A 14,715-nucleotide genomic window follows, 5' to 3' on the forward strand; every position below is an offset into this window, starting at 1 on the left:
GTGCCACTTCACCACGCTTGTCCCTGGTGCTAACTCTATGCAGTAACGACTACGTAACATTACTCATTTCTGTCTCTAGATAGACTTTGATCCCCTGGAGCTCAGGGACCTTGTCCTAAGTAACCTGTGTGGTCTGCATGCTGGCACTTAGGAGGAACTCAGCCAATGATACTTGTAACTGCTCTGCAGCTCCATGGTGTTACCAAGCCGAGGACCTCCGAGCAGACAGATAGCCATTGATCTTTCAGATGCCTGGCTTTCACCTTCTGAAATCTGGTCTTTTGCATTGTATTGATACACAGGGAAACGGACAGTGATTTTACTGAGCTAAGAGGATGTGGATATTTCCCACAGGTTGACCCAGTTGAAAGTTGTAACGGCCGGAGGAATCTCTGTTCGTCTACTCAGACCAGACCTGGGCTCCCACTCGTGAGTATTGCCAACAAACGTGTCACTTCCCATTTCCTTAAAAAGCTCCCAAACTCGGGCACAGTTTATAGTCTTGCTTCACTTCTGCTGGAGGAGTTCACCACGGCAGATTCAAGCTGGGGAAATTGCTAACTTGTGTTAAGGTGAAGAAAATCGTTCTGATGTATTTAAACTCGGGAACTGAATCTTCAGGAATCTGAATTGTGATGATTGAATTGATGAATTGATGAATCTGAATTGATGAATCTCAATTCAACAAGCTTTTAGTAAGCACCCATTCTTTACCATGTGCTCAGCCCAACCCCCGGTGGGAGATGGATGCCCAGAAAGGGGTGGGATGTGGTGTCCACCCTCTGAAGCTTGCTATCTAATAGGGAGGCCTACAGGGTGAACTACTACAGACAGTGGAGGGAAGGGGAGTGCAGAGAGAGGAAAGTTCTACAAATGGAAACAACCCATCTGAAGGTTCTGCATGGTACAAGATACTGTGTAGGGGAGTTAGGGATAAACGGGCTCTTTTAAACCTGTTAACGACCGGGATTCTTGCCTTCCCCAGTCAGTAGAAATTGACTAGAGGCCAGACAAGAAATTCAGGCAAGGCTTTACTGGGACCCCTTGTGCAGCAGGGAGGAGTGAGAGCAAACAACAGGTTCCCTTGATTGCTCGCTCCCTGAGGAGGGGCAAGCTTGTTTTTTATATGGGGTGAGGGTAGGTGTGTGTCCAGGGGTCGGGCCAGGGGGTGGCTTAGGTGTTCTGCGACCCCTTAGGTGTGTTTTGTGCAGGGGACATGCACAGTACCCTGCTTTTGCTCCCGACACCCAGTTTTTGCTCCGGGCTCTTCAGAAGTGGCAGTAGCATTTTGTTTTTGTTTTTTTTTTTTTTTGGTCTCTTTGTATATTTTGTCCAGAATTTGCCCCAACTGCGCATGCAGTCAGTTACTTTTAGTCCCGTACAATTTCTTTGTATTTTGTTGCTCGCGGAGAGGGGTGTCCATGTGCAAGCACTGCAGCACTGCAGCACTGCAGCAAAAGGTCCCAGATCCCAGCAAAGGGTCCCAGGTCCCAGCTTATCTCAAACTCATCTCAAGGGCACAGCTAGTGGCAAGAGAGCAGGCCAGAGAAAGTGAGCATTTTAACATTTTATCCATCTCAGGGGTGTGGTCCCCCTTAGAATCTCAGGGTGTGATGCAGATCTCAAGATTGGATTCAGGGGCAGTAATTATATGAAGCTTATGTGCCGCCCCCCACCCCGCTATCTCAAGCTTCTCTTCCTACAGCTCCCATTCATATGGCTCATACAATACCATCCTTTTCTGCTGATGTATCATGTCTGCAGTGCTTAGAATATGGTTCTCTCGAAGATATAGAGCCAGCCGCTGGCAGCAGCAAACGGCCCCTCCCCAGGGTACTGTGAAATGTGGTTACATATTTGTTGAGACAATATATTACCCATTGTCCTTAACTGTACCCAGAGACATGCAAACCCGTCCCCAACAGGTTTATTTTTCTGTTAAACAAGACAGCAGTGAAACATGGTATAAAGCAGAAGAGGATCTCCCTTCTTTGTCTAAATGGCTCCAGAAAGCGATTGTTGGGGAGCTTTTCCTGAACCCCCAAGGAAGAGATGGACTTGACCTTCAGAGGCCTTAGCATGAAGATCCATGTTGACACCTTGGTCTCATACATAATTCAAATTAAAACACCACAGAACGATAAAAGCTGTGAGAGAAAGTCCCCCCAAATTCTGATTTTTCCTTTTATGATAATTCAAAGTTCCTTTTTGGAAATATCCATATTCTTTAAAAAATTATTTTCTCCATTTTTTTTACGTCTCTGCCTTGCCCATCTGCTTAGTAGACCTCGTGGGAAACCCAGTCCTGTGGGTGTGCTGACATAGTGCCTATAGCAGAGGGAGCGCTTAACTCTCCTCTCAGGAAGGACCCACCTCTGTGTCTGCTGGAGCAGACAGTGAACCCATCTACTTCCAGAACTCTGTTTCTTCAGAATGGGTGCTGGGGACAGGGCCTGGCTCATGAGGGGTTGGGGGAGACTTGCCTAGGCAAGTGGATACCTCAGCCCCCAAGGCTAATGGAAAGGGAAGATGAGTTCGGATTCTGCAGGACTGGAGCCTGGGAGCATCGTCCGGGCTGTAAGCGGCCCTTGGAGAGAAATCAAGGTTTATTAGATAATGATTTGGGGTTGATTTTGACCTATCCCTGGCTGGCACGGCCATTTCTGTGTGTGCGTGTGTGTGTGTGTGTGTGTGTGTGTGTGTGTGTGTGTGTGGTAGGGGTGCTCCGGTGGGTGGGGCGTAAGGACAGAAGGTGCTGTGTCATCATGGACATCTTGTTGTTGCCGGGTGAATGGACCATTCAGAGCAGCACCCAGCAGCTGGAAGTTCTGAGGTCAGGGCTCAGCATCCTGGTCCCCACCCAGCCTAACAGTTATCAGCTGGGGACACCAGGCAAGGGAATGGAGGTATCATTTGTGTTGGACTCAGAAATGAAGGTGAGGGTCAGGGAAAGACTCTGACCTGATGGACATAGGATGTCCAGGGCTCTCCTCAGGTGCTAAATCTTTGGCCACAAGGGTAAGGCTATGTCCTCCTCTCAGGTGGAGCTGTGGTTCCTGATCCTAACGTGCCCTGGCCTCTAGGGGAAGCTCAAGACTCCACATGAGTAGCCCCTGGAGAGTAAAACTGACGGGTCAAAGGCAAGGTCACGTGATTGGAGCATACTCTTAGGGGCAGAGCGTTCACAGAGAAGATTTTTAAATTCTATTTCTTTTTAGATTGTTTCACTCTCATTTGCCAATGCCCAGTGTTCTTGATCTCTCATTTGCTATCAGAGACAAAAAGGGGGCAAATGTCATATCCCATGCCCTAGTAGAGATGTCTGCAATAGGAGGTCAGGGTCTCCAGCAGACCAGGGAAGACAGATGCTGATAAAAGCTACAACTCTGGTGACAGAGTCTTGCCCCGTGCAGAAGGTCTGAAGCCCAAGGAATTTTAAAGGCAGCTATTTTCAATGGTGGCCTGTAAACGCACATCTTAAATAGCAGATCTTGCATATGACCCAACATTGAATCTATTAAAATGGCAACTGCAGGCTTATTGCTAAAACCTTTACTGATGCTGCTTTGGCTTTAAAAAAAAAAAAAAAAGCCTTGTGTGGTAGCCACAGTGCAGAATTCCAGTCCCCTATCACTAACATCTGCTGATTCTGCCTTCTGAACAAAGTAATCCATCCCCCCCTCCCCTGGAGGCTACAGTGGAGAAAAGGAAGCATGCAGGTTGGGAGGCTATGTGACCTCAAATGCCATAGAATGCACTTCACCCCTGCTGGCAAGCATGGAGAAAGCCTCCAAGGGGACCCCTTGCTCTGCCATTTTGTAGCCTTACTGCACTGCTTCTAACGACTGAATTTCCCAGCGGGTCTGTATGAGTCATAGCTCCCGAGGTGAGGTGCCCACCAACTCTGACGACGCTCCTGGCTGTGGGAACAGCTGTCAGAGACACTGTCCAGCCAGGTGTCTGGAAGGCGATTTATAATATGTACTTGAGCAGCCTGGTGATATTTTATGAATCATAATGTCAGGTAATCTAACAGTAATATATTTGCAATAGGGCTCACAATTTTCAATTTTTAAATAAACATTTTAGGGGTTGACTTTGGATTCCTTTTTTAAAAAAAAAAACATTATTCTCTAGGGAATTTCTTCTGTTTTATTTCTTTTTTAACCAACATTGCAATTGTAATCTATGCACCTATAAGGAATTCCAAGCAGATCTCATTCCACAGAGACAGGGACTATTATTCTTGTTTTGGATCTGGGGTGGGGGGGAAATGAATATTTCAAATGGCATATCTGTAGGTAATCAATGAGTAAGATTTTTGATTGTTTTGTTTTTCACATTTTTAAGATGCCTCCTGCATGCTTTGAATTGCAAAGTCTTTTCGCAAATACTGTTGCCTTTAACTTCCTCGTCAAAACATTTCCGTGCAATAGATATTATCTTTATTTTATGGATGAGGAAATCAGCTAGGAAGTTTCAGAAAGAGGCAGCTTTCCTTTTTTCTCTTTCCCACCAGCATACTCTTTCATGTACTTCTTCATCCATTCCTTTGATCGGCCAATCATCTCTGAGTGTCTGTCTTCTATGCTCCCAGCCTTGAGTTAAACGTCGGGAATGGAATCCAGAGGCAATAACATAGTGTTTGCCTTTGAGGACCTCCTCACCGGATGGAGAAGTCAGATGGCCAGTCAAGAATGTCAGTTTAATATGCTAAGATAATTGAGAATCATTTTTTAATTTAAAACTGTTATTCAGTACACATTCATTGAGCACTTATATAATTCCATAAGAGACGCTAGAGAGATAAAGGTGAATAAGACATGGACCCCTCTGTTAAGTATCCCAGTCTAGACCAAGAGGGGCGTAGAGAGGCAATACATCTTCTACTGCAAACTCATGTGTGCAAGAAATATACCTCTGTGTCCATGAGTCAACTTAGTTCTGTTTTGGCTCATGTTGTGGGAGAGCCGAGGAAACTTAACCTCAGTCAAGGGTATTTAACAATGAGAGAGTCTTCTAGATAGGCAAGGGGCAGAGGAATGGCCAAAAAGAAGGAAGTGTGGAAAGTCTCAGAAGAGTGGGAGCCACGGGTCCAGAGAATTGCAGATGTTTCTGCAGCAGTATGCAGAGGCAGAGCTGGAGTAGAGGTGGGAGCAGATGGGGAGGAAACAGGTGACAGTGTCTGAAACACAGAGAATCCAAGAAGAGGGGGCCAGAAAATGTCCTCAGATTTGTTAGTAACAGACCACTGGTGGCTTTAGGTCTATAACAATGTCTGCCCAGCAACCTTCATCACAGCTTCTCCACAGCCCCCATTATACCTGTGAAGGTACATCGAAAATAGAGATTCACTCCCCCTACGCCTAGGGCTGATAGACATACCTGTGTCTGAATCTGGGTGGAGCTCTACTAATCGCCGAGTCGGTGGAGCTGGGTCAAGGGACCCCCACCAGGATTCCCATGGAAGTCCTGGGCTATGCGGCATGATGCCAAGGCCACCTGAAGGCTCATGGAAAGATGGTACCCAGCTGCCTCCTGTATCTTTCTCTTGATCCAGTGACCAGGGATTGTGCCACCTAGAAAACTGCCCACGGCCCGCGTGATATATGAAGTGTTCCGGCTCTTGTTTCCTCATGGGCTGCCCGCTACTTCTGCTTTATTGACAGCAAACTCCCAGAAAAGAACCCTGTGGTAAGTAGGAAAGGAAGTGACACATCACATCGCAGGAAGTGCAATTCCTGAAAGAGTGGGAAACCTCTGAAAGCAGTCAGTGTATGCTAGGAACAGGAATTTCAAAGTTCCCCCAGTCCGTGATATTAGAGAAATGGCATCCAGGGTTGAAGTTTCACTAGAGTTCCAGTAGATAGACGTTGTCTGGAATCTGGGAACTACACTGGGATCTGCACATGTCCATTTATCTTCGACTGTGATCTAAGGAAGGCATTTGGCTATTTCAAAAGGAGACAGAAAGTCAGATCAAGGGCAGTCTTCCCACCTTGTTTGCTTACAACCATCTTCTTTGCTAACGATCGTATCTTGCCTGTCCCACTCCTTCAACAAACGGGTACCTACTTCATCTCAGGGATGCTGTCTGTTCCTGGGATACAGAGATGAGCAGGTTACAGGTCTGCCCTAGAGGATCCCACGGCCTAGTGAGGGGGATGACAAGGGGAGAGATGAACGCACTAGGGCATGAGAGTGCCACATGGATGGAAATGGGTTCTACCAAAAAAAACCTTGCCAAATAAAGGATGGGGAACAGCATCTGAGAGACACAGAGGAAGACCCCTCTGACGATGATCTGCTATCAAATCCAGAAAAGAAATTGCACAAGAGTCTCTGGCAAATTCAGCCCGAGGTAGAACTGCAGTATCATCAAGGCTTTGAGGCAAGAGCCCCATCTGAGGCCCTAGCAAATGCCAGGGGATTAGGGGAGGCTGAGCTGAACATTCTGGCTTCATGTTTCAGGCAGCACCCACTGCTCAGGCCCTCTCTTGACCCTGTTGAACTATTTGTAATTCCCTAGAAAGGCCTTGCTTTTGTCTCATCTCTAGGATTGTCAATATGTACCCTCCCCCTCCACCACCACCACTGACTCCTTCCTGGCCCATCTCTGAAATTACAGGTCAGACGTCACTAACTTTGGGTTACCATGGCTCCTGGGACTTCTTTCCATCTATTTCTAGTAGACCACACAGTTTACTGCACATTGATAGTTTTGTTTTTTTAATTTGTCTATCTTCCTTGTTAGACTTTGTTCTTCTTACTAGCAAAGGATGCCTTTTATATTTGTTACAGCCGCTCTCTGTGGTCATGCCAAACCCTTCACGTGCAGTAGCTCATGTATGGTCACATGGTCCTATGTCCACTCCTACCCTAGATTCAGAAGCTGAGACAGAGAGAGAGCAAGCAGCTTTCCCTTTCAGAGAGTTGCCAAGGGATGGAGCCAGATTTTAAACCCGTGTTCCATGGACTGCAAAGCCTGTTTTCTTTGCCACGAAGCTTCCCCCTTTCAGGAGGGTCTCAGACGTTACAGAGGGGACTGTTTTGGAGTCAGTGGGCACAGAGACCAGCCAGGCATGGAAACCTTGTGGGGCTGACGTGGGTGTGGGGGACAGCTGGGCTGGAGATAGAGGTCTGTGGAGCTTATTTCTGGAACAAGGGTTTCCCTCTCATTCCTCTGGGTCGGGCAAGGAGAGAAAAACCCCATCCTACTTCCTAAGCTCCAGGAGTTGTGAGGCCAGGAGATTCTTCGTTCAGGAAACACATCTGGATCTGAATGCTGATTCTGGGGCTCAGGGGTCCTGCTAAGGTTGATAACATGGTCCCTAATATTGTTGGGGTCCTCTGAAGGAGTTCAGGAGCTCCCAGGCCTGGACTTGAGTAGCACAAGAGTTCACGGTCTCGGGAAGCCTTTACATGCCTGTTATTGCCCTTAAAGACATCGTTTCTTAATTTCTCCACACGGAGTCTTTGCCTGTCCCACTCCTTCAACAAATGGGTACCTACTTCACCTCAGGGAGTCTGTTTGTGGAATACAGAGATGAGCAGGATACAGTTCTGCCATGGAGGAGCCCACAGCCTAGTGAGGGGGATGACAAAGGAAGAGATGAACACACTAGGGCATGAAAATGCCACATGGGTGGAAGTCCTGGGCTCTGTGGAATCCCCGAGGAATCCCCACACGTGTGGAATCATGCGTCCCAGCTTGGATGCAGGCAGGGATGTGATAGTAGCAGATCAAGGACAGCTTCCTAGGGTAGTGAGTAAACTGAATCTTGGAAAAATATGATTTGATCCAGAAAAGAAGTCAGAGAATCAGAGACATGGAAGTGAGAGGGAGCCAGTATCTCATCATAGCTGAAATTTGAGAAGTATTCTGGAGACTGGTTGGAAATGAGGCTCTGCTTTGATTGAAGGGAGTCTAGGATGCCTGGTTAAGATCCCAGAAGTTCCCTGAATGCAGTCAGATCCTTTTCTTTCCTCTGAGATCCTGCTGGACTTGAACCAGTGTCCACCCTCTAGCTTAGCCCAAATTCCCATCAATAGAGCCCTGGCTCTAAGAAAACCTGTCTTATCTTGCACAGATTCTTAATTTTTTCTGCATTGTGGACTCCTACAGCAGTCTCATGAGGCTATGGACTTTTTTTTTTTTTTGGAAATGTGAGAGTATTTTCTAAACTTTTTATTTTGAAATAATTTTAGATTTACAGAAGGGTTGCAAAGGTAGTAAAAGAATTCATGTATGCCCTTCCCAGATTCCCCTACTGTTAACATCTTACATAGCCATGGTATAGATATCAAACTAAGAAATTAACAATGCTACATTTCTATGAACTAAACTCCAGATGTTACTCAGATTTCATCAGTTTTCCACTAATCGTTTTTCTGTTCCTGGATCCCATCCAGGATACCACATGGCATTTAGTGGAATCAAGTTTTTTGTTTGTTTTTGTTTTCACTTTAGCTTTCCAGGGCATAGTAGCATGGTCGGGGTTTTTAAAATTTTTTTATTTAAAAATTTTGTTTTTCTTGACGTATAGTTGATTTACAATGTTGCATTCGTTTCTGCTGTGCAGCAAAGTGATTCAGTTATGCATATGCATACATTCTTTTTTATATTATTTTCCAGTATGGGTTTATCACAGGATACTGACTATAGTTCCCTGTGCTATACAGGAGGACCTTGTTGTTTATCCAACCTATATATAATAGTTTACATCTACTAATCCCAAACTCCCAATCCATCCCTCCCCAACTCCCCTTCCCTCTTGGCAACCGCCAGCCTGCTCTATGTCTGTGAGTCTGTTTCTGTTTCATAGATAAGCTCATTTGTGTTATATTTCAGAGAGTGGAATCAAGTTTTTAAATGCATAAAATAAAATACAAAGGACTACAGAGTTAACCAAATGTATTAATATATAATTATAGAAATAATAATAATATTAATAACAATTAATTAATAAAAATAATAATAATAATTATGATATGAAGAATATGAGATATAGTCATTTTGTACTTCTTTATTAACCCATTAAATAACGAGGAAATGTGTTTAAAATTCTGGAAAGTTAAAGTTAAGTTTTATTTTTTAAAGACATAATGAACTGGTTGTGGCTTAGCTTGAATTGAACGTTTTACCCTGGGATAATCTTTGACTCACGTCTTTCTCATATTAATCAACCAGCAATTGCAGATAGAGGGAATGATGGAAAGCCACATAGGTGACTAGATCATCCCCTGGGAGTGACCAAATCGCACAACCTCATCAACTTCTACCAGGTGCAGGCATGCTCAATCATTGGTCGGCTGTGGCCTTTGCAGGCAGGAAGATTGAAATCCAGGGGAGAGTTTAATATCCACCTTAATTTCAAAGTAGTGGGAGTGTAAACTATATTTCTAAATATCTATGACAACTGATTTGCCTTATAAAAGTATCTGTGATTTCTACTGGGGACAAAAGTTACAGGTATTGATAATGAGACTTGTAACCTACATTTAAAATGGAATTAAATACTAAATTTAAGCTGGAGGTAAGTGAAAATAAAGGTATAATTTTTTTTCTCAACCAAGTTCACAGATCCCTTGAATTCTTTCCACAGAGTTTCAGGCTATAGAAACTCCTGGAAGGTAAATTAGGTAGCCCCCGAGGTTAGAGTGAACCCAAACTATGTTTTGTGAAGCTACAATAAAAAGTAATTTGAATCAACATTTTAAAACATGGAGAATTCATATAAATACCCAAATATGAGCTTCTCTTGAAAAATTAGAGATCTTGCATCACTGGGCTTGCATCACAGCATGGCAGCAGCCGGCTGGGGCTGGTAGAGGCCAATCCTGGATTCGGTTAGGTTGTGGGAAGTCTAGTCTGCCTCAGTCCCACCACTGAGCCGACGGTCACTTGTCCTTAACCATCTTTCTTTCACTGTGAAGGTTTTCTAATGCTTGCCTCATTTATTTACTTTACTCATTTATTTATTGTTTGGTCCCTATGGGCTCTTATCTTAGAGTTTGGAAGATAAGAGGAAGCTCCCAAGCCCTGAAACATCTTATACATCAGGTCCAGTGCTGGGTGCTTTACTTAGGGTATCTCACTGAGTTAAGAAACCTGGGTCCTACCCTTGACTACATCACAAATTGTCCTTTTGACCATAGGCAAGTCATTCATCACTTCTGGGCCTCATTTTTTCCCATTTGAAAAAGAGAAATTCTGATTTGATGGTTTCTAAGGTCCTTTCCACACCTCACATTCTTCCAATCCAAATTCTCTACTCCCAGGGGCCACGTCTCACTCCAGGACATAGCTGGTCATGGCACCAAGCACAACAACTGAAACTCAGTTGTTTAATAACTAAGTGATAGATAAATAATCACATTACATTAGAAAAGATTAGAGGTGTTGCGAAGGTGTATTTTTTATTTTAATTAATTAATTAATTAAATTTTTTTTTTTTTTGGCTGCATTGGGCCTTCGTTGCTGTGTGTGGGCTTTCTCTAGTTGCGGTGAGCCGGGGCTACTCTTCGTTGCGGTGCGGTGTGTGGGCTTCTCACTATGGTGGCCTCTCTTGTTGTGGAGCACAGGCTCTAGGCGTGCGGGCTTCAATAGTTGTGGCTCACAGGCTCTAGAGCACAGGCTCAGTAGTTGTGGTGCACGGGCTCAGTTGCTCCGCAGCATGTAGGATCTTCCCAGACCAGGGCTCGAACCTGTGTCCCCTGCATTGGCAGGTGGATTCTTAACCACTGAGCCACCAAGGAAGCCCAAGGTGTATTTTTTAAAGTAAAGTTCTAAGAAAGAAGGGAACTAAAATATATTTTTGAGTACCTGCTATATTCCAGGTCCTGTGCTAAGTAATTTAAGTCCATTATCTTGTCTCAGTATGAATGTGAAAGCTCCAGCCCCAGTAGCTGTATCTGGTTCCCATAAGGCCTTAGAGGTTTGTTGATTTTTGTCTTCCTGTATCCCTTCCCCTTTCGTTGTGGAATGGTTGATTCTGTCAGTAATGATACCCCATCTCCTTCCCCACCCCCACCATCACCAAGGGATAGACATGTGACCCAAGTGATGCCATTTAGACTCTCTTGCCTGGGAATATGAAGACTGACACAAAGGAAAGCAAGCTTCCTAGTATTCCTGCAAAAAAATTCCTTTTAAATTAGAATCAGTTCTGTTGCTTGAAGTCAAAGGATCCTGACAGGTAAGTATGGATAAGTACACAAAACAGTGATAAAGGTTTTTATCAAGCTCTGTTCCCTAAAGGAGTAAATGGATTTTTCCATATTCTTTTACCTTAATGCACTTGGAGGTAACATGGAAAGAGGCAACTTAGAGTACAGCTATGTCCCAGGACCAGAGGGGAGAAAGCAGCTGGTGTGTGTGTTTGGACTCAGCTTATACAGGATGTATAACTGATTTCTGCCCCTGCTAACCGGCCAGACTATCTATCCACCTCCCTACAGTCCTAAAGGAACAAACAAAAGCATTCCTGAGAGTTCCACATGAATCAATTGCTTTTTGGAACTTATTCTCATACCACTCTCTCTTTCTTCAAGCTGTCATTTCTTTGGCCTTAGGAATAAGAAAAACCAAGTGTTAGAGTGATATATACGAGGGCTTCTGAGTTTAAGGACGGAATTGCTCTCTGTGGTTCCTGCTGAGCTGCCCTGCTCTTAAAATAAGGTCTTTCGGAGAGGGCAGGGCAGGCACAGGAGTGCCTTAATGGTTTTGTCAGTAAGAGCAGCTAAGAGTTAACAAATTCTGTCCACATCTGTAAGAGATCTGAAAAGACATTCTTGCCCTGGAAGAAAGAATTTGAAAAGTATTTTTCAATTTTGAGGGAAGACAGTAATAAGACTTTTTTTTCCCCTTGGCTTGATAAATGCTGTTTCTCTCTGCTCATACTGTATAATTCAAATGTTGCTGGAGGAACATCCAAGACAAAAACCTTTGCATGGAGACATGGGTGTATACTTTCTTCCCACAACAAACACGCTCATTTGCTTATAAGATATAATTTTTCTGGGCTTCCCTGGTGGCACAGTGGTTAAGAATCCGCCTGTCAATACAGGGAACACGGGTTCGAGCCCTGGTCCAAGAAGATCCCACATGCCATGGAGCAACTAAGCCCATGCGCCACAACTACTGAGCCTGCACTTTAGAGCCCGTGAGCCACAACTACTGAGCCCACGTGCCACAACTACTGAAGCCCATGTGCCTAGAGCCCATGCTCCACAACAACAGAAGCCACTGTAATGAGAAGCCCATGCACCGCAACGAAGAGTAGCCTCCACTCGCTGCAACTAGAGAAAGCCCGTGCGTAGCAACGAAGACCCAACACAGCCAAAAATAAATAAATAATAAAAGTTTTAAAATGATATAATTTTTCTGAAATATGTAGCCAAGCTTGAAAAAAGGGAGAGAAGTCCCTAGGATCTAGGAATGAAGGAGGTCACTTGAGCAGATGCAGTGGAAACCCTAAGAGGTAGGGGGACCAGATATAGGTACTGAGGGTTCTAATATTTATACTGGGACAAAACCTGTCCCAGTATAAATATTAGGCATGTTTGAGGCAGTAAACTGTATAAAGAACCTGAAGATGCTAGGATTACTCTATAAAAAGAAGCAATAGAAATTCTATCCACTAGCCCAGAGAAACTGCAGGGGAGCTTGCTACACACCTGGGGCTCTGAGTAGAAACTGAAGTCCCAAGCCTATACCTTACATGGTATAGGTTATGGGGTTTTACTAGTCACCAGATGTGTAAACTGTAAGCATCAAGGATGGACAGAATTCCTGGGGCTCCAACAAAATAAAATATCCTTCTGTAAGATACGTCCAAAATTATGGCATATGGGACATCTCAGGGAAAAAAACAATATCTAGTAAATATGAGCTCACAATAATAAACTACAAACTGCATAAGGAATTGGATCACTGTGAGGTAAAGCACATACAACAAAAAAATAGGATTTTTGCCCAAACAATTAGAAATATTAAAACCATTTGAGACCACAAAATAAATTTGTTTAAAGTGATTAAAATAATGGAAGAACTAAACAATACATTAAAAAGTATATAGGAAAAAACAGAACCTACATAGATAAAATATATATATAGTCATTAAATTTACAGTCATTAAACTGAAAAACACACTGGATCAGTTAAATAGCAGTTTAAACAGAGCTAAAGAAAGAATTAGTAAACTGGAAGATAGATCTGAGAAACCCACCTAGAGTATAGCACAGAGTTTAGAGATAAAAAATATGAGACATAAAAGAAAGAAAGAGAAGATTCACATGTATTTAATAGGGGTTCCAGAAAGAGTGGGCAGAGAACATATTTGCAAAAATAGTAGATGAGAAGTTTCCAAGTTAAAGATACAATTCTGTTCATTGAAAAAGTGCATTGATACAGAGCAAGATAAACTCCATAACTAGTCATAGCATAATGAGATGACAGACCAGTAACAACAAAATGTCTTAAAAGCAAAAAAGTCATTAAACTAAAAACAAAGCAAAAAACTTCTCGTAATTAGAATGACAGAAGACTTCTTTTCAACATCATTAGGGACTATAAAAATTTAAATGTTATTCTTCAAAGTACTGAGGAAAAATAACTGACAACTTATAATTCCAAACCTGGGTAAGTTATTATTCAAGAGAGAGAATATAAGAGAAAAATTTCAAAGTCTGAATAAAAGGTTACTACTTATAGATCATTATTGAAACAAGTACTAAAGAATATAATACAATATGAAAAACACTGGGTGCAAAAGAACATTTGGGATATAAGAAGCTATCTAAATAAGCATTTATTGTCAAACTAATAATATCAAAAAGAACTAATTTTTGGAAGGCTAATAAGAAAGTAGAACTAAAGTAATATAAAATCGTGGTATCCAATGTGGCAGCCACTAGCTACATATGATTATTGAGCATTTGAAATGTGACTAGTACAACTGAGGAACTGAATTATTTATTTTTTAAATTACTTTAAACTTAAAAATTAAAGTAGTATAGAATATTTTTTCATCAAACACATCTTCATTGTTTTGCTAGGACTGCATTTCCTATTCACCATGGTATCATGTAAGATATTATTGTGTTGTCATGTGCGTGTTGGACACATGCCTTGTTTCAGATATAAATACAAAACACACAGACTGACCTGGTTAATATCAAGTATATAAACATCTTATCTATCTAAGTATCAATGGATAGATTCACTTTAAATAATTTTTTATGCATGTATGAAACCTTGTAATGTGTGAGATTATTTTGTGCAGACAGCATGAATTACAGGATTTGAATCACCTTTCACTGGGAAGTTTCATTCTGTAACAGGGTCTCCTCTGGGCCTGAAGACATCTAATGGCCTGGGAGACCCTTTTGTAAGACTAGTCCTTGTCCCTCTGGCCAAAATTATCCAGGAGCACAAGTCACACAGGCCAAAGGAAATTGACCCCAAGTTCCAGCAACACCTCTTCCTAGCTATGTGGCTTTGGGCGAAGTTCTACCAGCTCTGAGCCTCAGTTTCCTCATCCATGAAGTAGAATGTCCTGATCAAAGTGCTGTGGTAGGAATTAAATGAGATGGTATATAGAGAGTACAATGCCCAGTGGCTGGCACACAGTAAGTGCTTAATATGTGCTGAATCTTTTTCTGTTCCCTTTCATTTCCTTGGAGAAAAGCAAACTCATCAGCTAAAGGAAGGGA

The 14,715-nt window shown here is 43.0% G+C and overlaps 1 protein-coding gene across 7 annotated transcripts in view; it reads left to right on the forward strand.

Annotated features, from left to right (window-relative positions):
* The window catches only part of MTHFS (methenyltetrahydrofolate synthetase), a 271,461-nt gene that overhangs the window by 213,448 nt on the left and 43,298 nt on the right, over window positions 1-14,715 (forward strand). For 5 of the 7 annotated variants that reach the window (XR_010932846.1, XR_010932849.1, XM_067698744.1 and 2 more), the window contains one exon: window positions 355-429. The exons of 1 other annotated variant lie outside the window; for it this stretch is intronic. Coding sequence is in view for 4 of the 6 variants with exons in the window: in XM_067698744.1 (XP_067554845.1) it covers window positions 355-429 (75 nt within the window). In the remaining 2 variants the exon portion in view is untranslated. Of the gene's footprint in view, window positions 1-354; window positions 430-5,560; window positions 5,695-14,715 lie in introns of those variants that run through there. One more of the 7 variants, XM_067698760.1, reaches the window with a different exon arrangement.

The sequence above is a fragment of the Pseudorca crassidens genome, chromosome 1, assembly GCF_039906515.1.
Source record: "Pseudorca crassidens isolate mPseCra1 chromosome 1, mPseCra1.hap1, whole genome shotgun sequence".
Classification (NCBI taxonomy): Eukaryota; Metazoa; Chordata; class Mammalia; order Artiodactyla; family Delphinidae; genus Pseudorca; species Pseudorca crassidens.